This window comes from Solanum verrucosum, unplaced genomic scaffold, assembly GCF_900185275.1.
Source record: "Solanum verrucosum unplaced genomic scaffold, falcon-dt-bn FXZP01000261.1, whole genome shotgun sequence".
NCBI classification, from domain to species: Eukaryota; Viridiplantae; Streptophyta; class Magnoliopsida; order Solanales; family Solanaceae; genus Solanum; species Solanum verrucosum.
In genome coordinates, this window is record NW_026019969.1 from 11,243,199 (window position 1) to 11,270,726 (window position 27,528).

General features: G+C 33.0%; 2 protein-coding genes, 1 long non-coding RNA gene and 2 pseudogenes across 3 annotated transcripts; 3 read left to right on the plus strand and 2 right to left on the minus strand.

Annotated features, from left to right (window-relative positions):
• Positions 1-235: 235 nt before the first annotated feature.
• On the minus strand, positions 236-1,565 carry LOC125816266 (uncharacterized). Its single transcript, XR_007442219.1, has 4 exons — positions 1,509-1,565; positions 1,230-1,310; positions 399-525; positions 236-304 (listed from the first exon to the last, which is right to left on the minus strand). It is a non-coding gene; the product is annotated as an uncharacterized LOC125816266 (long non-coding RNA).
• A 7,987-nt stretch (positions 1,566-9,552) lies between these two features.
• LOC125816261 (psbP domain-containing protein 1, chloroplastic) lies at positions 9,553-12,901 on the plus strand. Its single transcript, XM_049495846.1, has 4 exons — positions 9,553-9,801; positions 10,999-11,102; positions 11,557-11,988; positions 12,576-12,901. Exons 1-4 carry the CDS (start codon positions 9,696-9,698, stop codon positions 12,795-12,797), a joined length of 864 nt encoding a protein of 287 aa, XP_049351803.1. The 5' UTR covers positions 9,553-9,695; the 3' UTR covers positions 12,798-12,901.
• Positions 12,902-13,350: 449 nt separating this feature from the next.
• LOC125816260 (protein FLOURY 1-like) lies at positions 13,351-14,820 on the minus strand. The gene has a single exon (XM_049495845.1). It carries the CDS (start codon positions 14,633-14,635, stop codon positions 13,697-13,699), a length of 939 nt encoding a protein of 312 aa, XP_049351802.1. The 5' UTR covers positions 14,636-14,820; the 3' UTR covers positions 13,351-13,696.
• A 2,107-nt stretch (positions 14,821-16,927) lies between these two features.
• On the plus strand, positions 16,928-24,142 carry LOC125815030 (uncharacterized; annotated as a pseudogene).
• Positions 24,143-26,288: 2,146 nt separating this feature from the next.
• On the plus strand, positions 26,289-27,506 carry LOC125815032 (putative F-box protein At3g25750; annotated as a pseudogene).
• Positions 27,507-27,528: the final 22 nt, after the last annotated feature.

Here is a 27,528-nt window from a genome sequence, read left to right on the forward strand (position 1 = left end):
GTCTTGTTTCAATCTCAATCTGGAATTTCCTCGCAAGTGCCCCGAAGCCCGTGCAGATAGATGTTCCATAGCAATATTTTCTTCATAAAAGCGGTGTAAAAGACGAGACCAAGATAAAAGAAAAAACTACACACAGATTTTATAAAGTAATGGAAAAATACTTACTTTGGTTCACAAAGTTAATGGCCTCATCTATGCTATTAGCCCGCACTTAAAACGACCAGGAAAATGCACCAAAGAACAGGAACCTTAGAAACATAGGACAAACCTGCATACAAAGAAGAACAGGACCTAGTAGTTCCTCCTGCACACAAAAGAAACAATAGCACTCTAAGAATAAAGTTTTTCCATGCATGCATGAAAATACTCAAGGAATTAAATTGAAAACTAGATACTACCTTGGAACATTCAATGTCTTCTTTGATATCAGATAATATTGTGGGACCAATGAAGTTGCCCAACTCATATTTGGAAACCTAGTTGTCATCCACAAATGTTTAAGAGAGAAGAAAGCAGCTTTGGTACCTTTAAATTGCAAAAACGAACTCCATATTAGACCACATCCCTTCTCCTGTCTAAGAGTTTCTCAAAGAAAATGCAATCATTGCCACGGAGACTGACAACCAAAAGAATAATCTAATGGTGGAAAGTCTGCAACGCTACCTATTTTATCTTTACTTGCAGGCAGATGACCAAGGAATCAAACTAACATGTCTGGTCAATCAGGAAAAAACACAAACAAGAATCTTACAGATTTTGCCAATTGAAGGAAGTTAATTTGGAGAAATGAAACATGACCTCAATAAGTGAAATAAGATTATGAGAAACTGATACCTTCTACTCTTCTTTTTGAACATTTGATACCTTGTATTCTTCTTTAGGCCTCTTACAAGTGGAAACAGGAAAAATGACTCTGTTTGACTTCCTATTGCAATCAGTTTTATTTGTTATGCTTCAGAAGAAGCATTGCAAGCATATGGCAAGTATAACTCATGAGATAGCACTATCAGGACAATCCAGTGTACCATAAATCTAATTACAATCACATTCATCGAGTTCAATAGTTTCTTTCAACAAATCTTTCAAGTTCAATACTTTTTAAATCAGCTCAGGTCTCTTTTCACCCAGGGCTGGTCCCTTTTTTTATGGGAGGGCGGGAGGTTATCTTCATCAAACAACTCCTGAAGCATAAGAATCAAAAACACAAAACAGCAAAGTAGTGAAATTACCGCAACTTGTCTCCCATCAAGAACTAGTTTGGCTCCACTATCAACAATTGCTTGGATTTACTTGGATATCCGTTCCTTGACCTATGAATGCCACACCAAATAATCAGATAAATGAAACCAAGAAGGAGAACGAAAAGTAGCACTAGCATTCATCAAAGTACTGAAGTTAAGCGACAAAAAAGCAATAAATGAATGGTAATTTTGCAGTACAAACTCAAGATATTCCAGCACCAACTGTAAATATCCTATAGGAGTAGAAATTAGAGTCAGTGTATGCACGTGTTTGCTAATTACTGGTCCGAGGTCTGCACCAGGCTCAGTTCCAGCATTTACTTTAGTACCTTTATGCATTCTGCTAGTTTATCTTCCCTGTCAGGAATAATTAAGACACTCAGCATATAAATAGAGCAAACATGCACTAATTAAATAACTGCGAAGCAACAGCAAAATGAAATCTTGCACAGCACGAGTCTCTGAGATAAAGATTGGAGCAGTTAAAAGTATAAGATCAACCTGAACTTGGAAAAGGATATACAAGTCCACCACTAAAATGTGAAAAAATGTATGATCCATACCTTGCCTTGAACCTTACTAAATTAAAAAAATTACTGAACTTAAACTTGTCTATTCTTTTTTTGCACTTACCAGAAAAGGAAGAGTGTGATGCCCTATAATCCAACTCCTCAAACTATAAGAAACGAACTTCCTTATTTTCCTTTGATAACAGTGGCGTCCGCGCTTACTATTCCACTAGGTACCTGGTACCTTCCACAGCACACCTACCGAGTAACTTTATCCACCAAGGCTTAGGCAGATGGGAAAGAATCACTAAGTGTTTTATTGTCTACATTGGGATTTGAACCATAGTCTGCATGGTTCACCCCTACTTCATTGACTTAGGACACACCCTTCGGTGCAAACAATGACCTTCCTCTCCATACAACACAGAAAGGTGCCATTCTTGGAACAGACTAATAAGGAGAAAGTGACACATTACCTGGAACAAAAGGAGTAATTCTAATGAAATTTAAACTCAACTTGGGTGTGTTCGGTACCAAGGAAAATGTTTTCTAAGAAAATATTTGGGTTTCTTACTTATTTTCTTGTGTTCAGTATGTAAGCAAAAGTATATTACCTAAAGGCAATCGTATATAATCTAGACAAATACTAAGGGAGGTAGGGGTGTGGGGTGGTGACGATGGGGGCTATGGAGGTAGGGGTGTGGGTGGTGAGGATGGGGGCTATGGAGGTAGGGCCGTAGGGGTGAAGATGAAGTGTGTTGGAGGGTGGGAAGTCACGGTCAATGTGGAATACGACTTTTGAAACTTGTTTTCCATACTTTCATTAGGGAAGTCATTTTCCTTATTTTTAAGCAACTTGATTTCCTTGAGAAAATGTTCTCCAAAAAATTGACCAGCCGAACATGGGAAAATTGAAACCATAAAATGTTCTCCCCATTACGCAAACACATAAGCTATCAAAGAACTTCTGAATTTTGAAAAACTCACAATCGGTTGCTTAAATCTTAAGCAATGAATGGAGTGCTAAATCTTTCTTTAGCTTTAATAAGTCCAAAAACCTCCCACCAAGCTATCATAAGTCTTAAAATTATAAATTCGTTACTCCTCTAACTTGTCTGAAGTTAAAATAGCATGTAAGTTTGTCTACTATGTAAGTGCTTTAACTTGAAGTGTTAGAGACAGACCTTAATTTTGAGTTTATATACCTAAAAGATTTACAAGCATCTTAACTTGAGCAACTTTGGATGCTTTTTATCCTTACGGTGCATAGCATTTGATTTCTTGGACTATCTAGAAGGGCGAAGTGGAGTTATCTTTACAAAAAGAGACTAATGGTAGTCATGCATACATACTAGAAGAATGAACTTTTCTTAAGTGACAATCTCTTTGACAGTCAGCGAAGAATATAACATACAGTCACCTTCCAGTAAACAGGAAAGTTCTTGCCTCAGCAACAAACAACAGACAAACTGGAATTTAAGAAAAAAAAAGCAGAAAAGCGAGTTGATCAGATGAAAAACTGGAGAATTAAGATGAGTACCGTGATTTTGAGCCTCCAACAAAGACCAGTGCTAATTGTTGTGCACCGTTCCCCTGCAACACCAAAACCAGCAGCAACTAGAACATTCAAAGTAGCTTCAACATTTGTATAAGGCATGACAACAGCATAATTCTTGGTTCCCATGTTGGCCTGAGGAGAAAAGTTAAAACAGTGAGTTAGCAACAACTAGACTATGGTGCATGGACTCGTTTACCAGTATGTTTGAATATCGGTGTGTACAAGTATTGTGTATGGACATTTTTTTTCCCTTTTTCTGAATATCCAGTACATTTTAAAGATATAAATAAAGTAAGTAGCTACTTAGAGAAAGAAATTCTCCCCTCTTCAAACTGTCAACCAAATCTGATCGAGCTGAGAAACGTAAGTTAATATATGGCGAAGAGAAAAGATATACGCCACTTCCATTTCTGGATTGAACGGACATGAATCTGGTGAGATCTTACAGGGAGGTACCTGCCTGCCTGGCACTATTATTAGAAGGGATGCAGGCCTAGTGTGTGGACTTGTTCAGGAAGATGGTGACTTGTGTGGAGATTATTTTGACTTTTGTGCATAACAGAGACATCTAGTATGAAATTGGAAGTGAGAAACAAAGTCAATGCTTTGATCATGTTGTTGTCGAAGATGGAGGCTTCTGTTACTAATTCTGAATTTTGTTGGAGACGGAGATAGTAGTTTGATTACATAACCTAACCAGAAAGTTGAAGGAGATGATGAAAGAGATGGAAAGAGAAAAGAGGATATGGAAGACCGATCCTTCTGTATTTTTTCGATTTTGTGGAGTGAAAAACACAAGAGAACTCTTGAGCGTATAGAGAGTCCACTATTGAGGTCAAGAGTTTTCTTTAATTTCCTTTATACTTTTGGTGTAAGATGAAATTAGTATAGCGAGTTGGTTAGACTTTTGGGGAAGCTTGATGTATTGCTAACATCCCACAAACTGAGGAAGCTTGCGCCAAATGAAAGTGTAGGTTGAGGGAAGCCACTTAAAACACTTATGTGAAGATCACACCATCTGGGTGTTGTGCAAAAAAAAAAAGTAAAAAAAATTGACTCATCAAATTAAAAGAAAAAAAAATCAGCATAACTAGCCACACCCACATAACATCTATTCACATGGTACATCAAGACAAATGAAGGATCCATGGAGCAAGAGTATCTATATTTACCTTAGCACCTTTACTGTTGTTCGCAAATGGTCTGCCACGCATATACAGTTGAGCCTTGAATTGTGAGAAAATAAGGAATATGTTATGAACATGATGAAGAAGATGCAAATCATAAAGTAAATGAATGCAATCAAGAGAGGAAGAGTATGAAGGCTGTAGAGTTTTTCACAATAAATAAAAGCATATAGTTGGAATCATACCACTTACCGCTATAAGTAAATTACTGCCTCTCAAGCAACAGGGAGGATTGAAAAAACAAACATATATTTAACTACAGGATTCATTTTCCTTAGATGTTTACTGTATCTTCCCACCATACTTTGTGTTGCAGTACCTTTTTTTTTTTTTTCCTTTCTGATTTGGGTTTGTTTTCCATTTTTCTTTCTTAGAGGATACTTAGACTATTAAACAGTGCAAATCATCCTTACAATAAGATCCTGTAACTTGTCATTTTCTTTCTGCTTTGTTTCCAGTTGGGGATGGGAGGAGTATTGCAGTATCGAAGCATGGATCTATAGCTTCCATATGCTTGCTATGGTTGATTACTTCAATGACTAAATTTCTTCTAGAGAATATTTTTATTATTTACTCGCTTCCAAACTTTCTCAGCTTATCCTCTTTTTTGTGTTTGATAAGTTAGTAAGTTGATAGATTGTTTTCTATACTCCCTATCAAAAGTTAGTCATTATACTTAAGGTAGAATTAGAGTGACCAAAAGAAACTAATACAGGGTTATGCAAGGGTCAGAGATCCAAAGAATGAAACACTACATCAATACATCATTACCACGAGGAATGTTTTAACCCCAAAGAGCGTACAAAAAAAAGCAACAATTTCAGACAATAAATGTGTTTACCCAAGAGTCAAACTTACAGCATCAGAACCAACAAAAGACACAGCTTCAATATCGTCATCATCACAGATGGCATTGACAATGTCCTGCACCAATACGTTGTGTTAGTGCAGTGAGATCATATATGTTGGATACGAGCATAGATACTATGAGCAATTTAATATTTTGAATTATGGTTGTATCCTATATTGGTTGTCCACATTATCATATTTCTCAATTTGATATGCTTAAAGAAGAAATTCATTTGCAATTCACATGACCAGTACAGTTGGTTTGGAAATTTTCCATTAGCTTATGGCGTACTAATCTTTACAGCATCCATACACCTTCAATTTTTATGGATAAAAAGAAAACTACTGGCTCATTATAAGCAGTGAATAACCATACTAGTTTCTTGACATGAAAATGGTTACAAGTGTACTTCTGCAATATAACCATACTAAAGCCATTGGAAATGATGCAGATTTCTTGCAAGTAATTATAGTAAAACTAACCTCTTTCAGAACTATTCACCTTAAATTTTCACCCAAAATAACCAATTACTTGGAGCTTTCTCAGATGGGTTTAGAATGAATGTATTGCCACATGAAATTGCAACTGGGAAGACCTGCAAAAGAACTCACCATTAAAGTCATCAGTTAGTTCATAACACTGTCATACCACTTGCCAAACAGCCCAAACCTTGAGAGTTGAGAGAGAGGAAACAAATAAATGATTTTTTTAATAAAAAGTGCAGTTGACCTAAGCTTCTTTTGAGCAAAACATCTGCTAGACTTCTCTAAGGGCTAATTGATGATAAAAAAACCAAGCTTCCTAACATCTTCAATAATCAAACCCAAAGGATCATCCAAGAGACATCAGTAGATCCCGAGGAAAAGACACAAGCTGTGGATGCACCACTATCCTTAGGGATCAAAGAAGAAGACAAAAGGAATTGTTCAAAGAAGCTACTGCAGAACATTGATAAAAACACAAGAAAAAGAAGTTATGGGGAAACCTTAAAAAGTTATGTCATCTGAAGGCCGAAGGGTCATTCAGTTCATAATGCTAACGCTCTTGTTGATATGGTTGGAAATCCTCCACATATTTAGGGGAAAAGACAGCATTTAAGTACACATCAACAAGTTTGTAGAAATCCTGTTGGGAAGTGATAAGCATGTATTAGATGGAAACAAACTTTAAGTTCAATTATAATGTTGTCCTAACCTTTTGTAATTATGGATGCCGCAGATAACAAGTCCTATCCAGATAAGTGAAAGCATTCAGAAAAGTGTTCAGGCTTCCCTTCAACAGGGGATACTTTCTTGAACCGCACAGTTCACTATGTTCCAATATGTGAGGAATTCCAGTAGAATCTTTGCTGCATTCACATTAAGTTCTAAGGCACGGGCTGTTACTTGTTTTCCATAAAGAAAAACGAAAGTAAATTTTATCAAAATCTTGATTTCCATTGGCAAGTAGCTCTTGCTTTGTCTTTCTTGATTTCATTACTCTAACAGATCAAGAACTTGTCAAGAAACAGATTCTTTATGTAATTTTATAGTCAAATACAATGTTAAACCAAGAAAATATACTCATTACTATAAGTCTATAATACAAGAAGATAAACTATTACTCTAACAAATCAAGAACTTGTCAAGAAACAGATTCTTTATGTAATTTTACAGTCGAATACAATGTTAAACCAAGAAAATATACTCATCATTATAAGTCTAATACAAGAAGATAAACTATTACTCTAACAAATCAAGAACTTGTCAAGAAACAGATTCTTTAGGTAACTTCACTGTCAAATACCATGTTAAATCATTGTTATAAGTCTATAATACAAGAAGATAAACTTACGGAAGACGACACCAAAAACTTTGTTCTCATCGTCATTGGATATTGACATTACTTCAGCGCCTGTTTTCTTGTGTTTATACAAACAGTTTTTGATTGACACTCATCAATAAACTCGTCCGACACTTACTTGAACCAGAATTTGTCAGCAAGCACCAAGAAACTCTAACAAGTAAAACAAGAAAGAGTCAAATTAGACAAGAAGATAGCAATGGAGTACTCAGAAGTGATTGAGGGCTGGCGGTGAAACTCCGTCAGTGTGAAGAGCGTGGAAAAATTGTAGAGCGAAAAAGCACCGCTCTCTCCATTCTCCATTGATGGCGTGAGGAGAAAGCTAAAAGAAAGTGTGTGAAGAAGATATATATAGAAATATCGAAGGGATAAAAATGACTTTTCAGTCAAAATTTATTGAAGCTAAATCTTTTTGTAAATAAAAAATAGAGAGCCCGGACGCGGATTCATTTATTCATCAAAATTCGAATAGATATTAGTATTATTTTTTTGAATATTTTTCGATTATCAAAAAAAAGAATTAACTAACGGATCAGATAAAAATTAAAATTATAAATATTTAAATACAAAATGTAGCATCACACCCTAATTAGTTACTATTTCTTCTCTGTAAGACTCCCTCTATTTCATATTAACTGCAATTTTTGGACCTTTTTTAATTGTTCGGAATAATTGTATCATTTAAAATTTAATATGAATATAAAATGGAAAAATTGTACATAATGGCAAACTATTAAGTCAAATTAAATGGTATAACCACACTTTAATTTAATTGTGTCATGTAACAAACTGTTTGTCAATCGCCTCTCTCCCTCAAACTCTCGCTCGCCACTCTCCCTATTCCACTCGCTCCCTCTCTCGCTTTATACAACAGAATTGTATAAATTGTGTTTCTGTTTGTATAAAGCGAGAGAAAATTGTATATACACATGCAAATACATATATATTCGTCTTGTACACTCATAATTATACAATAAAAATATTCCCCTGCCCAGTTCACTTTTGCCTTTCTCTCTTTCTTGTTTTATACAACAGAATTGTATAAATTGTGTTTCTGTTTGTATAAAGCGCGAGAAAATTGTATATACACATGCAAATACATATATATTCGTCCTATACACTTATAATTATACAATAAAAATATTCTTCTACCCAGTTTTATGTTTGTATAATGTATAATTTATGTTTGTATAAAGCGAAAGAGAGAGCGATTTTTGAAATACAAATATTTTTGTCAACGATTTATACAAACGAGAGGCTAACAACAATTTATACAAATGGCATGTCAGCGAAATTATACAAATCTGAAGAGGAGCCAACGAATTATACATATATATGTTTGCTATGGAGCGCAATTATGCAAACTTTACTATAGCATACAAATATGATTTTTTTGTTTGCTATATGTGAAAGTTGTTCATATAAAATTGCCCTACTTATAAAGTTACATTTACTCCCTTCATTCACTTTTACTTGTTATTTATTCTTAAAGTAGATATTCATTTTTATTTGTCACTTTTGACTTATCAAGAAAAAATATTTTTTTTCATGTTTACCCTTAGTATTAAATATTTATTTTTCAAATCAACAATTATTTTCTTAATGAGTGTATCAAGTCAAATAATGATAAATAAAAATGAACAGGGGTATGATTTCACAAAGAATAATAATGGAAAGTAATATTTAAATTATATCATTAAATGTTTTTCTTAATAAGTGTGCATTGTCTCACAAATTTAATTAAATATGGAATAGAGAAAGTATGTTGGCTCTAACTCATTTATTATATCATCTAAAGTTATTTATGAACTTCGAAAATTGCTTGTTCTCTACCTTATGGTTTTTTTTATTGGATATTCATATTCTTTCATACAATATTTGTCAAATTATGGTGAGTCAATTTAATCAAATATTATTTCTTGTATTTTGTTCGTTCTAGACTTTTCCTTATCAATTCAAACCATGTCGTTCATTTGGGCTTCTCCATCTCCCTTAGCCTCTTTTTGAAATTAGCTTATCGAGTTAGTAACATTATTACAATTTTTTCATTAACACATGTTGAGCTTAGTATCTCTTCATCGTAAGCCTTCAATCTCTTTATTTTTAAAAATGGCAAAAAAATAAAAAAATATTTACTCCACTTAAGCGTCTATAAAAAATAACATATTTATCCTCGCAAAGATAGAAGTTGGTCATTATTCAATTATTTAAAAATAACTTTTAATTATATAAATTATTGAGTTATCAAATTCCATATTTTTTTGAGAAATAGACGACAGTAAAATTGATTTTAAGCATTAAAAAAAAAGACAAATAAAATTGGTTTCCAAAATAAAAAGTACTACTAGTATTTAAAAGCGTGGCAAAAATCAAAATGTGGAATGTGGATTGGGCAGAATTTCTGATTATCTTCTACAGCCTCATCCTTACTCAAAAAGTTCCGCAACTTTCAAAGTTTGGATCTTTATCTGTTTACGAAACAGGGAAAAAAGTACTTTTTCTTCCACCATGAGAGTTCTTCAAGCTTCCAACATCTACGGTGTTGGTTTTGGTATTCCATCCATTTCTACTCGCCCTAATTCTTCTTATCAGCGCCATGCCACTATAGCCACAGGTACTACAAATTTCAATTTTTGTTTTATTGCTGTGCATCTTTGTTTTCGATGAGTTGATTAAACAATTAATTAGGAATGTAGTTGAGTTTTGAGGGGTATGAAGAAGGCAGTGACGTTAGCTGGAATTTTCATTAAGGTGTTAGATGACACTCCTCAAGTACATGTGGCTCTGCCACTGAGGCAGGACAGAGAGGTGTTTCCCTCACCGACTAGTCATTTGGATGATTTGGTAGGGAGGTGATACAAATTTTAATGGAGTCTCTATGTTTTCCCAAATGCAAAATATTAACTGTATTTATTCATGGAGTAAATGGATATCCCAAGTTGTGTGTTTGGATGAGTTTTTGAGAGGCTATTTCTTGTATAGAACCTACAGGCTCCTCTTTTTTTTGTAAACGATGTTTTTATTTAAAGCATTAGAAGCGGAAGAAATCAGTCATATGACAATCTCATCCCACAAAATCCTTTTATGGATGGAACTTCTGTTTAGATTGACAAAGAGAGTGTGCTTCATCTCATAAAGTACAACTCTAATTGACAGGTTTGTTTCTTGCTTACTGCAAATTGTAATACCTGATTATGAACACTCAAAAACTGATTCCTAGGATGCTTACTGTAGTTGGATTTTTTTATACGCTGGAAAATACACGGTTATTATGGTTCCGAAGTTGCTGAGTTCTTTATTAAGGCAAAGTTGCTAAGTTTAATGGAGTACTTGTTAATGCGAACTAACTAGGAACTTATATATTTTGCTTCTGACCTTCAAATTCCATCAACTGTATGGGAAATTTTGGTTAACGAGCATTGCTGCTAATATTTGGTGTCTAGATTCTAGAATTCTTTGGAGAATTGGCCTGTAATCTAATTACTAGTAAGCTGGGATTGGCATTTCTTCCTACCCAATTCCTCTGCGGCTCTGTGGTTAACAGGATATCTGCTTAGTCTGAGATGTTGCCCACAACCCTCAAGGTCCAAGCCTTACATCTCCTAATTATACTACATGTAAATGATATGGCTGTGTTTGCTGATTGCAATTGGCTTCTATTATGGATCTTCAGTTAGAGATTTTTGAGCCCCAAATCCACGACTACTTGATGTCCATTTTAGTTGCAACTTTGCTTTTGGTTCTTGGATGTACAAGTTAAGATGAAATAACTTTTGGTAAAACTACTTCTCATATTGTCTAACAATTCTAGGGGAAGCGTTGGCCAAATCAGCTCCAATAGGAAGGAAGTTCTCGGAGCAGCATTCATTGAAGAAGGGAGATATGGAGAAAGAAGGAAATTCAGTTGTTCTCGAGGTTCCCTCCCATGTTTCCTTTTCGTTTTTTTGATGTTCAGCTATTGATTGATACATAAGTATGATTAGAACTAAGTATAAATTACATTTGCAGCTGTCAATTTAAAGTAATTAATTGTTTTTGACGGACTTTTCAAAGTAATCATATGACTAGGGTTAAAGCTATCTTAATATGCTCTTTACTGATTTAAACGAAAATGTAAAAAGTGAAGTACAAAATTTTGTGAGTATTTGAAGAGTATTCAACACTATATGTGATGTAGTATTCACTATAATTGACAAAGATCTGCAGTGGTTGTTTCAGTTTTTCTACCCTGCGGAGATGAATGAGCTCAGTTTACACAAACCATTGGCACTATGTGTTTCATAGTCTGTCACTATACATTTTCTGATAGACCTTTGGTAATAAGTAATTATTACACAGTTTCTCACTAGAGTTTCCGATATATAATCAGAAAAAAGATTTTGCAGTTCCAAGGAGAAAGGCTATGGCCCTGATATTCTCCAGTTTTGTGCTCTCAAATTATGAATTGCCCAAAGCTGCATATGCTCAAGCTATTGAGTTCAGGGAATATATTGATACCTTTGATGGCTATTCGTTTATGTATCCTCGAAACTGGATTCAAGTGCGTGGTGCTGGTGCTGACATATTTTTCAGGGATCCTCTTGTTTTAGATGAAAATCTCTCAGTGGAGATATCATCTCCTTCATCCTCTAAGTACAAAAGTGTAAAAGATTTGGGTCCACCAGAAGAAGCTGGAAAGGGAGTCCTTAAACAATATTTGACTGAATTTATGTCCACTAGACTTGGTGTCAGACGCGAATCAAGTGTTCTTTCTACTTCATCAAGGGTAGCTGATGATGGGAAGCTGTATTATGATGTTGAGGTAAAATATTTGCATTTTGCTAGTTGTGAATGGTCTAGGGACCTTTTGGTTTCTGATTATAAAGGTGTCTTAGACTGTTAGACATGCATAAGTATTTAGCCTTCTCAGTACATAATGTTGTTCTTACTATGTTAGCATCTTCCACATTGGTGGAGGATATGAGTTCTTTCCTTAAATGGTTTTGGGTGATTCTCACCTAACAAGCAAAATTTTAGGTTGATTGTTGAGTTAGGCACAAGGTCAATTACTTTTTCATGGTATCAGAGCCAACTTCATTCCTTTTCTTGGTTTACCCAAATGTTGGACTCCATATTATGTTGCTCACGTTCCAGCCTTGGCCGTGGGTAGGGGTGTTAGAGTGTCCCATATTGGTTGAAGGGAATGAGTTGTTGTCTCTTCATATGGCTTAGGAAAATCTGACCCATTTTGGGTCGTGCAAGGAAGGTCAAATTTTCTTAACATATGCTATATATAAGTTGTGTCAACGCCTGTTGATGGGAGAGTAGCTCCCAGTTAAAGCTTCATTGTCTTAGTTGATTTGTATAGCATTTCTTCTTGGTTCTTATATCAGTATTTGTTTTGAATAGGTGAATATCAAGTCTTACGCGAACAATAACGAATTGGCTGTTATGCCACAAGATCGAGTTGCTCGTCTGGAATGGGACAGGAGATACCTTTCAGTCCTCGGAGTGGAAAACAACTGTTTATATGAATTGAGAATACAGACACCTGAAAAGGTATTTGTTCAGGAAGAAAGTGACATTCGTGCAATTATGAACTCCTTCAGAGCAAATAAGATTGCAGCTTGACAAACTTTGTTAAAGACTCAAAATGATAACATGGGAACAATTGATGTCTGTTTAGCTGTTGCTTTTTTCTCCAAATTGTTATTGCATAGATTTTGTCTTGTTCAGTATTAATTCTCTAAGTGGAAACTAATTGACCTGATTATTATGGAACACCACTTCAGTTGGATGAAACATCCATTTCTTTTTACCAAATCTACCTTGCGTAAAAGATCAGGTTGCCAGAATTACAAGTTACGAACATAAAGAGAAAATGAAATAATGCCAAACAATGAAGAGAGAATCTGTCTTCTATTGTGAAAAAGCCTAAGATCATTTTTGATATTTCAAAGTTTTATCAGAAGGGGGATCTTTACCTTGCAGAAATACTCATTAATGGGGTACATCTTGTGAAATATAAAATATTCTATGGATGTATTCATACTAAGTTCTGATACAAGATTAGTAATACAAAATGCTTTATAAAAGTGAGTCTCAGAAGCATCAACATTGCAAGAGAATAGACTGCGACCAGTGATGAACAGAAACAGTAAAATCTTGTTAACATTATTCATGCAACACTTGGCAAAAGATAACAGTTTATTTCTTGGTAAGAATTGAGTTGCTACATTTATACTACCATTGTATTTACAAGTAAAAATTGAACATAATTCCACTACACAAGGAGGAGCTAGTTTCTGTCACTCTACCTTGAACTGTGCAAGGACCAATTAGCTGCTAGAGATTTAAGTAAAACTGTCAAAGAACAATCATAGGGCAAGTTGTGGTGTATGGACCATTTCTTGATGTTGGTTACAGCTGGACAAGTTGATGCACAATCTCAATGCCAAACAGTTCCTGGTCTGCAATGAAAGGGAGGCAAATCTACAGTATTTAGTGTTTTCCCAAGTAATAAAAAAAACTTACTCTGCTGACAAATCCATGTCAAGAGAGCTAAAGAGGGTATAATGAAAAGCATCATCAAGATTGGTGTTGAGAGAACTATAATTCTCCTCAGCTACTTTCGAGTGGTCCCTTTCATAATCCTTTTTCCCAAAAGGCTTCAACTTTTCACTACATGATTTGAGTTGGTCTTCCAAGATACTTCTCTCTGATTCATGCTGAAGTACAAGCCATTGTAATGATTGGATCACTTCTTGGTCATGTAGTTGCTTCTCCTCAGCCAACCTTTTATATTGATTTGCTTCCATTTCAACTAAACTCTTCTCATTGTGTAACCGCAAAATCATTGCCATTGTTTCCTCAGTTGCTGTAGCACCAGCCATTCTCTCCTTATCAAGTTCCAAACGAGCAGCATTTGCTCTGCGCCTTTCGACCTTAACCATTTTTCTCAGTGACAAAACATCAAACACTTTGTCTTCATCATAATACTCTTGTTCATACTCATACTTCTCATCATCCAGTTCCTCATCTGAAACACATTTCACTTTATCACTGGCCAACAAACCACCATTCCTGGTTTCTTCTAAATTCGAATTCATCAACAATCTTAACAATCCAGCCTTGCAAGACTTCATATTTGCATTACACTTCCCATCAAAATCATTTTTTGTGCAACACCCATTTCTCAATTCACCTGATTTTCCACAAAAATACCAACTAAATTGCAAGACCCTCAATCCCAAACCAAACAACAAGAACAACCCCAAAACTTTATACACTTGCCCAAACCAACCAAACACCAGAAACCCAAATCCCAAATCAGCATTCAGACTCATATGCTTCAGGGATTCAACACAATCCATGAAAACAAAATCCAAGAAACAACCCAGAAATCTCTTATTGAACTCAAAAACTGAGCACAAAATGAACAAGAAGTATACAAGACGAATAATCTGCATGTGGGTCTCAAAGATTTAAATGACACTGTTTGTATATACAAAAGAACACTTGTGTTCTTGTTTCGAAATATGGGTTTTGGTTAGTGAAAGAAAAAAAAAACAAGATTTTACAGCAAATTTTGGTTATGGAAAGAAGCAGAAGATAGGAAAGGCGAAGAGATCGAGGACAAGGCAACGATCACTCATTTTTATGTCAGTACAACGGACTGAAAAAGATTGCTGAATAATGCCGCACGATACGGACACTATCGGTTGGACTTTCTTGTAATTTCACCCTAAATTTGATTAAGTAATTAATCTCTCCCTAATCCTATGTTGTCAAGAATTATTTCTGGCTTACCCAAATATTCGTTTTTAGACCATTGCTTTAAATCTTTTCCATATCAATTTCATTTATTTTTTGCTAATATCCGTTGCATTAGCTCTTTTTTCTTTTGGAAAAAAAACTGATGGATAAAACACACTGTTGGGATTTTTTGGGCAGTAAAATGTTTAAGACAATCAATTGCTTTATCTGGTTAAATAATGAAGGAAATAATACATAATTATTGATTATGCAAAATGAATAAAAAAAAATTAAAATGAAGTGAACGTTAGCTTATGCGTTTAAGAATATCAAATTCATTTAAACATCATCATACTCTATTCTAAAAATGTTTTAAGTACTATTAGAATCTCTAAACAGAACATATTTGTCAGAAGTTAACATGAGTGTCAATATTTTATTGTTTGCACTTTACCAGTTTGCCCCTAAAAATATTTTATAATGTGCTATTCAAACGAAATAAAAGAGATATTATTGTGTCTTGTATATCGAATTATTTCATGAGATACTTGTTATTTTTATTAATATATATACGTATAACTCATTTGAAATGAAGAAAACAAATGGCTTACCATTTCTTTTGTTTTTACTGGAATTTGACCTGAATTTGAGCATGTTTTGATTGATTTAAAAGTTGGTCAATGCTATTTTTAAGTCATTTTTAACTTTTGAAGTGTTTGACAAAGTTGATAATAACTTTAAATACATTTAAAATGATTTTAAAAAAAGTTAAAAATGGACTCTATAAAAAAATATTCTTTTCGGTCAATCCAATCTTAGTTTGCTTTCTTCTTTGCCACTTTGTCTTTTCATTAAAACTATAAAAATATTAAATTATGAGGATAACTAATAATTAATTACTTGCTTGGAAGTGATATTGTTTGTTATAAGTTCATTATAAGGATGAATAATGATAATAATAATAATATATTTAATATGTTTTGTATAAATTAGGCTTGAATAAACGTACTATATACTAAATTTATATTTTGTAATGATAGATAAATTTCGACTTCAAGTTGTAACGGTATGGAAACCGTAAACAATGTGAATAGCTCTTGGTATACACTTGCAAGAAATTCAGTGCCAATGCCCAATAAGAAGCACGAGAAAAAAGGTACTTTTTGAGGTTAAATCCCAAAGTTCTTTTCAAAATTAAAATAAAACAAGTTGGTATTCATCAAGTTGAGATGCTTGAATGAATTTTTTTTATTTTTAGTTTATCATTCCCACTAATTACTAAAGATAATTATATTTAATTAGTTGGTTTTGACCAAGTTCACGTGCTTGAATGAAACTCAAATGAGTCGGATTGACAAATCAAAACAAGTACAATAAGGATTATTTCTGTTAACAATAATAAACCTTTATTTTTATTGTTCACTTTAACATATTAAGAAAAAAATAACAGTAATAACTCATTTCTCAAGTGCAGACTATTAATATGAATATTATGATAAAATATACACTTTATTTATTCTTAAGGAAGTTTAAAATCCACTATGGATAAATAAAAGTGAACAAGGTATTTCCTTTGTTTCAAAAAGAAATGATCTCATTTTTTTTTTAGTTTGTTTAAAAAAGAATAACATTTTTCTTTTTTTGGTAACATTTTATTTTCAGTTTTCCACGTAGCATGTTTAGGACCGCAAGATTAAAAGACAGTTTTGTACATTTGACATAACTTTAATTTTATGATCACAAAATTTAAAAGTTTTCTTTATTTTTTTAAACTTAGCATCAAGTCAAATTAGATCACTCTTTTTGAAATGAAAGGAAGTTTATTTTATTGCAAATTGATCATTCTTGAAAAGTACAATTTGTCATCTGCACCTAAATCCTTTTTGAGGGTTTCTAGATCGTGAAGTCGACTATTTAGTCAAAATCAACCTACCTTGGAGGCTAGGGTATGGTCCTTTTAAAAGGTGCTTATTTTAATCTCTAAAAGACATTAAAATTATCCAAACATGGCTCGTCACAAGAAAAAGGAAAAGCTATTGAAACCTCACGAAAATGTTCAAACCATTGTAGAGGCATGGCCAAATCTACCTCAAAAACTCCTAAACTTAATTGGAAAACAACATCCTCATCTAATGCAAAACATCAATTTTCGCGGTGTTGCCAAATCATGGAGAGTAGGATCTAAGCAATGTAGTTGTAATTCACAACTAACATGGCTTGAATTACTTCCTAACAAAGATCAACACATTAAACATACTCTCAACATCTCATTTCGATCAGGTCAATATTCGTGTTACAGTAAAAGACCACGGAATGAATATCCCTGGTTGTTCACATGGATCGATTATGGCTGGTGGAAACGATTCTGCAGAGTATACTCTTTTGATTCCTACTGTTAGAAACTGTTATTGGAGTATTCCCCTTTGGGATCACTCAATTCCATTCAAATTTGCAACTCTGTCTTCAATTCCTTCCAACAATTGGTCTGTTATGGTACTAACAGGATGTTTCTATCCACTTTTCGTGGCTTGTCATACAGGATACCCTTATAAAAGGATGAAACAAACGAGTAATCTCATCGATCCGAATTGTTCAAAAAGACAACTTATGATACTTACTAATGCTATTGGTTTTGAAGGGAAGTTTTATGCAATAAGTTTGCAGGGTACTTTAGTGGTAATTGAAGAAATTGAATCGAAATTTCAGGTAAGCAGTAATTACTAAAGATAATTATATTTAATTAGTTGGTTTTGACCAAGTTCACGTGCTTGAATGAAACTCAAATGAGTCGGATTGACAAATCAAAACAAGTACAATAAGGATTATTTCTGTTAACAATAATAAACCTTTATTTTTATTGTTCACTTTAACATATTAAGAAAAAAATAACATTAATAACTCATTTCTCAAGTGTAGACTATTAATATGAATATTATGATAAAATATACACTTTATTTATTCTTAAGGAAGTTTAAAATCCACTATGGATAAATAAAAGTGAACAAGGTATTTCCTCTGTTTCAAAAAGAAATGATCTCATTTTCTTTTTAGTTTGTTTAAAAAAGAATAACATTTTTTTTTTTGGTAACATTTTATTTTCAGTTTTCCACATAACATGTTTAGGACCGCAAGATTAAAAGACAGTTTTGTACATTTGACATAACTTTAATTTTATGATCACAAAATTTAAAAGTTTTCTTTATTTTTTTAAACTCAGCATCAAGTCAAATTAGATCCCTCTTTTCGAAATGAAAGGAGTTTATTTTATTGCATGAAAAGTACAATTTGTCATCTGCACCTAAATCCTTTTTGAGGGTTTCTAGATCGTGAACTCGACTATAAAACACATTAAGAGCCCGTTTGGATTGACTTGAAAAAAGTAACTTTTAAAAAGTAACTTTTTAAAGTGCTGGACTTATTTTTAAAATAAGTAGTTATGTGTTTGGATAAAAGTGCTGCAGTTGAAAAAAAAGTTGTTGATGTGTTTGGCAAATAAGTGCTGGTAAACACTTTTTTTTATCAAAATGTCTGAAATACCCTTTAAGCTGTTAACATGATAAAAAGTTGATTAATTTAAGGTTTTTATACTTAAAAAAAAAATTAAAACAAAATTAATTTATGTTTTACATCCATAAGTAATAATATTTTTCTATCGTTCACATATTTCTTTACCACCTTATAAGAGGAATATAAATTCATATTTCAGAAATAATAATAATAATAATAATAAAATAATATAATAATAAAAAAATAATAATAATAAAAAAATAAAAAATAATAATAAGAGTAATAATAAAAAAATAATAGTAATAGTAATAGTAATAATAATAATAATAATAATAATAATAATAATATAATAATAATAATAATAATAGTAATAGTAATAATAATAATAATAATAGTAATAGTAATAGTAATAATAATAATAATAATAATAATACACATAATAATAATAATAATAAAATAATAATAATAATAATAATAGTAATAGTAATAGTAATAATAATAATAATAATAATAGTAATAGTAATAGTAATAATAATAATTATAATAATAATACACATAATAATAATAATAATAATAATAATTATTATTATTATAACCGGACTTTGGCCAGAGGAATAGTAAAGTGTGCTGTTTGCTACAAGGTACTTCCTTTTATTTTCAAGTTTTTAATTTCTTAGTTAAGCCGTGACTATGTCCGGCTAAAAAATTATATCTATGCCGGATAACTAACTTCTCTTTTATATAGACCATGAATGGATCTAAGCTTTATTTAAATATAGAAGAATTTTAGTATGGCTTCTCGACTTGGTTCCGAGATTGAGGTACAGTCAGATCTAGTACTACTTTTATTGGCTTTGTCTTTATGATTCCGTCTGATGAGCCGTGGTTTTTAGCCTGAAATTGAGTTTGATAAGTAGGGCGTCTCATACCCGGTTAGAACTATCAGACAATAAGCTTAATAAAAGTATGTATTAGCTTCTTGACAGACCCTTTGCTTGGGTAAAATATTTAAACCATGCAGTCTGAGAAACTATGTTAAAATTCTTGTGTATTTCGATTCTTATGTAGTTGGACTACCTCTAAGGATATTGACTTGCTTGATCTATGACTGGCGGACTACCGCCAGATCAGTGATCCTGTATCGTTGGTATCAAAGCCTTGGAACTTTCATGGTATATATATAATTGATGTGAAGAATTTCGGCATAGATATATTCAAACTGTATGGATCAAGAAGATATTAAAAGCACTCGACTAGAAGAGGTAGATATACCTCAAAATCTTGATTTGTTAAACAAATGGACTATTCCGAAAGTTAATATAAAAACCATTTATGATTATGGTTGGTTTGATAAGATTTCTAATAAACAGTTGATTAAAACAACTGAACAATCCTTGGCGCTAAACTCATCCGAACAAACTATTCGTTTATTAAATAAGCGTGATATTGAATTATATAAATCTCAGTATAAATTTTTGCATATTGGCATGGTTCAAATTGCTTTTAAACCTTTAACTCTTAAAGGGTTACCAGAGACTTTCTTAGCTGCTCTACGAGATGCGAGGAATATAAATTTTCGTCAATCCTTGATGGGTTCGATAGAATCTACGGTGGCTATGGTCCAGTTTATTTTAATGCTTAGCCCAATTTGCAGTTATCTTTGACTGATTCTAATATATTAGAGCTTTAACCTTAAATGTTAAAACACATGGTTATAACTATGCACCTGGATCTGAATTAATTTGCTTGTCGTATAGAATCTATTATAAATTACTTGCTACTTTGAATCCTAGATGTAAGTTATATGATACATCTGATCAAACTATTTTAGTAGAAACTAATTTCGCCAGATCTAAGGTCACTACTAGAAGACCTATAAAATGGGAAGAAATTAATTTTCCTACCACTTGGATTTTAGATTCGGTTATACCCCCTGATCAAATGACCGATGCTGTCACTAATTCTAAATATTCTCATATTAGTCAAAATTCAGATGGAAAAATTTGTATGCAGTTTGATGAAAAAAGTATTCCTTATAGTAGACATTCTTTTGCTTCTGATAGAAGACTAGCTATTCAACATATTTCTCCGATAGAACCTTGTTATGGTCTAGCAAGAAATCGCGCTGCTTCTTTACATACTTTATCAACAGTTATATCTGCAGAAAAACAAAAAATTAAAATTGATCCTCGATTAAACATTGTTCAAACGAATGATAAACATCTGATATTTCTGATAAGGATATTCCTTCTGTATCCGAGATGATTTTAATCTTAATGATACTTAATGATGAGTGAACATCAAATTGATTTTAGCCCAGGTTCACTGGCAAGAAAATATATTCAAAACGAATTTTTAAATGAAAAATGGAACCGGTTTAAAACTTGGTTTTTTGACACTTATAGTAAAGAAGATTTAAATAATATTTCTCAAGAGTTTTATGAAACTTGTGCATTACATAATCATATTATGTTTTTTGTGCCTTGGTTTATAACCACTTATTTGCCCTGTTCATCAACGTTCTTGAACGATCTTACAAAGATGAATCGGGTAATATTATTCAATCCATTTATCCTCCTTAAGCTCCGTTTATTTTACCCAATAATACTGGTATTTTTTTTACTGCTTTTCATAAATTTATTGATAATGATGTCGCCGCAGTAAGTATAAATGAAATTAATCATCTTATTTCTCAAAATAATTATTTGGGCCTTTATGTCAAAGTTATTGGTGAACATATTTGTTCTTTAGACAAAAAATTAGATAACCTGTCTAATCTGATTGTTCAAATTGATAGTAAGCTAAAATCTGTAAACAAGTTTCGGAACAGGCTTCTTCGTCAAAACAACCTGATGTCATATTCAAAGGCCTCCTGAGATTCAGGATTTTATTCTTAGACCGTTGCACGACCTTGAAAATCTTCTTGATAAAAAGTTTTCACAATTTGGTGCAAGTGCGAAACCGATAAGTCTCGCTGAAGATTTTGCAGATGAGATGGAAGCCACTTTTGATTTCAAACTCAAATGGAAATGGAAGTTAATAAACTTCATGGGTATCCAAAGAAGAATAGTGGTAATACTGCTTATGCTAGAAAACATAGCATGCAAACTTATTACTATCCCAGGCCTACTCCTCAAGATGTTTTAATAGAGGAAAGAGATTGGAATCAAACTAACACTTCTTATAGTGGAAGTGAGATTTATGAATGGAATCTCGATGGGCTAACTGATAGGCAGTTGACGATTATGGTTCATAGGATGCTTATGTATGCTACTATTTGCAAAAGTGTTAATAACACTGACAGGACCATCTGCAAGATGATTATTGCAGGATTTACCGGTCAACTAAGAGGATGGTGGGATAATTATATGCCCTCTGATGCCAGAGCAGCAGTAATTAATGCTAAGGCAGCAAATGAAGGTCATGACAATTTAGGCTTTGCCCTTGTTCAAAATAGAGAAGACGCTGTGTATACACTTATTTTGACTATTCTTGAACATTTTAGTGGTAGATTTACCAATCAATATGAAACCATTAGATCTCTTCTAAATGGTCTTAGATGTAGACATTTAGGTGAGTTTAGATGGTATAAAGACACTTATTTAAGTCGGGTAATGAAACTTTCCGAAAATGGTTTAGAATTCTGGAAAGCCAAATTTATTGATGGCTTACCATCTTTATTTGCAGAAAGAGTAAAAAAGACTCTTAGAAATTCACAAGGAATTATTCCCTATAGCGATTTCACTTATGGAAAGCTTATTGGGGCTTGTACGCAAGAAGGCATAAATTTGTGCAATGAGTTAAAACTCTCAAGACAGCTTAAGATGGATAAGCTTAAGGAAAGGTCTCAATTAGGAGATTTTTGTACTCAATTCGGTTTACCGGATGCTTCAAAAAGCACCCACCGAGAAACTTCTAAATCAGAATATCATAGATCTCATCATAGGAAAAGAAGATCTAGAAGAAGGACTAGAGAAGAAAGAGATGAGCGTAGGACTCATCGTAAATCTCATAGATTTACTAGGAATAGGTCCAAGCGAAATCTTGATAAGATTAAGTGTTATAAATGTGGAAAATTTGGGCATATAACTCCAAATTGTAAGCTAGAAAAGCTTAAGACTCTAGAACTTGATGATGATATTCAAGAGAAGATTTATAGTTTTCTATATACTTCAGATTCCGAATCAGATTATGATGATTCTGAAGCAAGTTATGCAACGGAGGATGAGCAACCTGAGTCATCTAGTAAGGTTCAACCAGATTCAAATGATGCTTGCAAATGTCATGGTGATACTTGTCACTGCGAACATGATGAATTTTACAAATTGCAATCTCAGTTTGAAGATATGAATATGTTCACTATCACTGCAGACAATGTGATAGAACTTCTAAAAGAAGTTACCGATAATACTCTTCGTGAAAAGATCATTCAATTGGCTGCTAGTAAAACTAGCTCTTCAACTAGTATTCCTAGTGATAAAAAGGTTAAAGATGATTTTAATTATTCTGCTCCTTACTCTTTGTCTGAAGTTCATAATAGACTCTCTTCTAAACAAACCATGGTTATTCGTGATACCTCTTTTGATGATTTAAAAGGAGAAATTGAACATTTGAAGGAAGAAATTGAATTTCTTAAACAAAATCATATTATTTATAATCACCGTCTTACTCAAATTGAGTCTGCTAATAGCAAAGGAAAAAATAAGGTTGATGATGAATCTACTACTGAAGAAAATATTCTTGCCAACACTTTGAATATTGATCCGAAACAAAATATGTTTTTAGGAATGATGCAAATTGTTACAGCTCATAAATGGTATGTTAAATGTACTATATTAATTAATAATATTTTTTCTATAACTAACATAGCTATGATTGATAGTGGCGCTGATGTGAGTTGCATTCAAGAAGGTCTTGTACCTACTAAATATTTTGAAAAAACAACTCATATGGTTAAATTTGCATCTGGTCATGCTTTAGATATAAAGTATAAATTATCTAATACTCGTATTTGCTAGAATAAAGTTTGTATTCCTCACTTATTTTTCTTAGTAAAAAATCAGTTATACCCTCCTATTATTCTAGGAACTCCTTTTATAAATGCAATTTATCCTTTTACAAAAATAAATGCTAAAGGATTTTCTGCTACTTATAAAAATCAAGATATTAGTTATACTTTTATCACCGAGCCTATTTCTAGAGATATTAATGCTCTAATTGAAATGAAACAAAAGCATGTTGATTATTTACAACTTGAGATATTTAGTATGAATATATTCGATACTTTAAAATCTGCTAAAATACAGGAAAAAATTAAACTCATTTCTGAAAAAATGGCCATTGATATTTGTGCTGATCATCCTAGTGCCTTTTGAAATCGGAAAAAGCATATTGTAACTCTTCCATATGAAGATGATTTCTCTGAGGAAAATATTCCTACCAAATCTCGTCCTTGTCAGATGAATACCGAATTGGTTGAATTCTGCAAAAAGGAAATTGATAATATATTACAAGTGGGGAGAGAGAAAGAAAGAAAGAAGGAAAGAGGGTTTCTAAAACCTGCTCTTCTTTAAAGAAAAACAAACTTATTTATAGAAAAAAGAAAGCATCTATGTACAGGATACTGGGCCCCTATCTGGGTCCTGGTAACAGTGTATTTACTGTTGGTGAACAGTGTTGCTACAGTAGTGCGGGCCCACTACCGACGCGCCTAAGCTTTACACTTTGTCTTTTAATTTTGCCAAAAAATCTTCGGCTTTCTTCAGTGCATCCACTGGACTTTCTTCTTCATATTGTTGGGCTTCGTGCATATCTTCACTTGTTTCACTACGCATTGAAGAATCTGATTTCGCGTAATGACTTGTATTTAAAAGAATCTTCTTCTTGACTTCTTCTAGATATCTCATAATCATTTCATTTTGCTCTCCTTCATCATGATTAGAAATTTTTCTAGCCATATGTTTTACGGAGGTCGAGTCATCAGTCATGATTCCTTTATTAGGAATTGATTTATAATCGTGTACGGTTTTCGTAATTAGATCCAGCAGTTCTTGTCCGTATATGGACTTTGTTTGAGGATCTTTATTAGGAATTGATTTATAATCGTGTACGGTTTTCGTAATTAGATCCAGCAGTTCTTGTCCGTATATGGACTTTGTTTGAGGATCTTTTTTCATCAACTTGTCCCAAAAATTATTATAATAAGTTCTGTATAGACAAGGGATTTGTTCCTCAGTAAAATCTACTTCCGGAACCCATTTATGAATCCATGGAACAGAAAATTCTATAAAAAAGTATATCTGTTCAATTTGTTGAAAATAACAAATATGTTCTTGATGATATAATTTGTTGAGATCTGGGGAAACCTTGACCCATTCTTTGTATAACTTGTGAAATGGTTCGGGCAATATTTTTATTGTTGGCCCGTGGTATGACCACCAGTTTAAAAACCAATTTGGTATAGGATTCGCAAATATCTTGGCACATACTTTTATAAACCAAGTATGTTTATGCCTCTCATTGTTATAACAGAGAACTTTATTAAATGCCTGAATATAATCCCAATAGGTAAAGCTTACCATGACTTTGTTTAGACTGAATTGTCTTTCAGTCATTGAGGAAATACCCCAATCTTCAATATGAATGATGTGTTTTATAATCATTTTAGAGAAGTTATAAACATTCTCACTTGTATTATATCCTGAAAAATGTTGAAATTCAACACCTGTGCTTATTAGCAGAGTCTCATAATATTTTCGAGTTTTGTATGACTCACCCGGGAAATAAAGCCCATTAACTAAATACCTCTGGAATATCTTCCAAGGTTCTTCTCTTCTCTGTATGTCAGAGTTTTCTAAGAGAAATATCATTTCTCTTTTTTCTACCTTTTCATATGTTTTGATATCATCAACTTCTTCTTTGGCGATTGAAGCAAAAGAATCACCCTGCTTTTGAGTTATAAACTCTTATAGTTTAGCATATAATGGATCACTTTCTGGAATATCTTCCAGATGTATTGATGATGAAGCTCTTTCTTGTGCTCTAGAGTTTAAGTTATATAAACTCATTCCTCCCTTTTGTATAATTGGAGTACTAGATGATGAAGATCCGTATGATGATCTCGATGAACTTGGGGATGATCTTCCCCTTCCGCGAGTATAACTGCCTTTTCCTCTAGCCTTGGTTATCCAAGGAGGATCCATCCTGCAAACATAGCATTTAGTTTTAATCATTCAAGAAGTTATATTTTTAATCATGTAAGAGGTTATAAACTTCATCACAATAAAATCTTTCATAAAGCTCTTGTTCAATCATGTAATTATTGACAATATCAATCACCATTCCATCTATAATTTTCCATAATATAAGTTCCTTTAAATCTCTAATAAGAGGAACTGCCTTCAAAATCGTAACCAAATCTTTATCAGGAAAGAAGTCAAGAAAACCCATCAGAAGAAAGATATTCCCTTGATAAGAAGTCTGGGAGGGAGTTATCACTTCCCTTTTTATACTGAATTTCGAAATCAAAAGGAATTATTATTATTATAATTATAATTATTATTATAATAATAATAATAATAATAATAATAATAATAATTCAATATGGGCAATTTGAAAATTGTATAAAAGAATTAAGGGCAAAAAGGTAATATACTTGGTCAACATAAAAGGGCTTTTAAGTTTTAAAAAAAAAAGCTCCCCCCCACCTAGCTTTTAGCTTTTGGCTTAAAATAAGTCATTTTTGACTTAAAATAAGTCATTTTGATAATTGCCAAACACTCTAATAAGTCAAAAACTGGCTTTTAAGTCAGTTTGACCAGCTTAAAAGCCCGTCCAAACAGGCTCTAAAATTATCCAAACATGGCTCGTCACAAGAAAAAGGAAAAGCTAGTGAAACCTCAAGAAAATGTTCAAACCATTGTAGAGCCATGGCCAAATCTCCCTCAAAAACTCCTAAACTTAATTGGAAAACAATATCATCTAATGCAAAACATCAGTTTTGGCGGTGTTGCCAAATCATGGAGAGTAGGATCTAAGCAATGTAGTTGTAATTCACAACTAACATGGCTTGAATTACTTCCTAACAAAGATCAACACATTAAACATACTCTCAACATCTCATTTCGATCAGGTCAATATTCGTGTTACAGTAAAAGACCACGGAATGATCCCTGGACGCGTTTTTATGGTTGTTGGATCGATTATGGCTGGTGGAAACGATTCTGCAGAGTATACTCTTTTGATTCCTACTGTTAGAAACTGTTATTGGAGATTTGGAGTATTCCCCTTTGGGATCACTCAATTCCATTCAAATTTGCAACTCTGTCTTCAATTCCTTACAACAATTGGTCTGTTATGGTACTAACAGGATGTTCCTATCCACTTTTCGTGGCTTGTCATACAGGATACCCTTATAAATGGATGAAACAAACGAGTAATCTCATCGATCCGAATTGTTCAAAAAGACAACTTATGATACTTACTAATGCTATTGGTTTTGAAGGGAAGTTTTATGCAATAAGTTTGCAGGGTACTTTAGTGGTAATTGAATCGAAATTTCAGGTGACTAAAGTAAGCAGTAGTAGGGCTGTTCCATCAGTTTACTCAAAGCATTTCACGGAGTATTTTGTTGAATCCAATGGAGAGATCTTGTTGATTTTTTTGATTTCGGAACAATCGATTAGGAAGGTAGATAAAGTTGAAGTGATGAAGCTAGAGATGGATGATGTATCATGGTTAAAATTGGATAATCTTGGAAATAGAACGTTGTTTGCAGGGACTAATTGTTGTATATCAGTTAATGCAAGTAGTCAATTGGGCTGCAGAAGCAACTGTATCTACTTCAATGACCATGCTACTGATACTTGGAAGTTTTATGAATTGGGAAGTGATAATATTTCGCCCTGTTTTGATGATTATGGTTCTCAAAAGTGGAGAACATTTTTTATAAATTACATTGTATATATAGATCGAATACTTAGCTATGTATGGTGCAAATTAACTAATCCTCGCAAGATAAAAGAGATCAAGACACTTGTCCAATTCTTATTCATTGAAATAATGAGTCGCTTGAATTGACGTATAATTTATAATCTCTAGT

Bases quoted from the DNA above. Each gene is read 5' to 3' on its own strand.
- LOC125816261 (XM_049495846.1), top strand. From the start codon at position 9,696: ATGAGAGTTCTTCAAGCTTCCAACATCTACGGTGTTGGTTTTGGTATT. The intron at 11,103-11,556 runs GTTCCCTCCCAT...ATATATAATCAG, and splicing joins GAAATTCAGTTGTTCTCGAG to AAAAAAGATTTTGCAGTTCC. The intron at 11,989-12,575 runs GTAAAATATTTG...TGTTTTGAATAG, and splicing joins AGCTGTATTATGATGTTGAG to GTGAATATCAAGTCTTACGC.
- LOC125816260 (XM_049495845.1), bottom strand. From the start codon at position 14,635: ATGCAGATTATTCGTCTTGTATACTTCTTGTTCATTTTGTGCTCAGTT.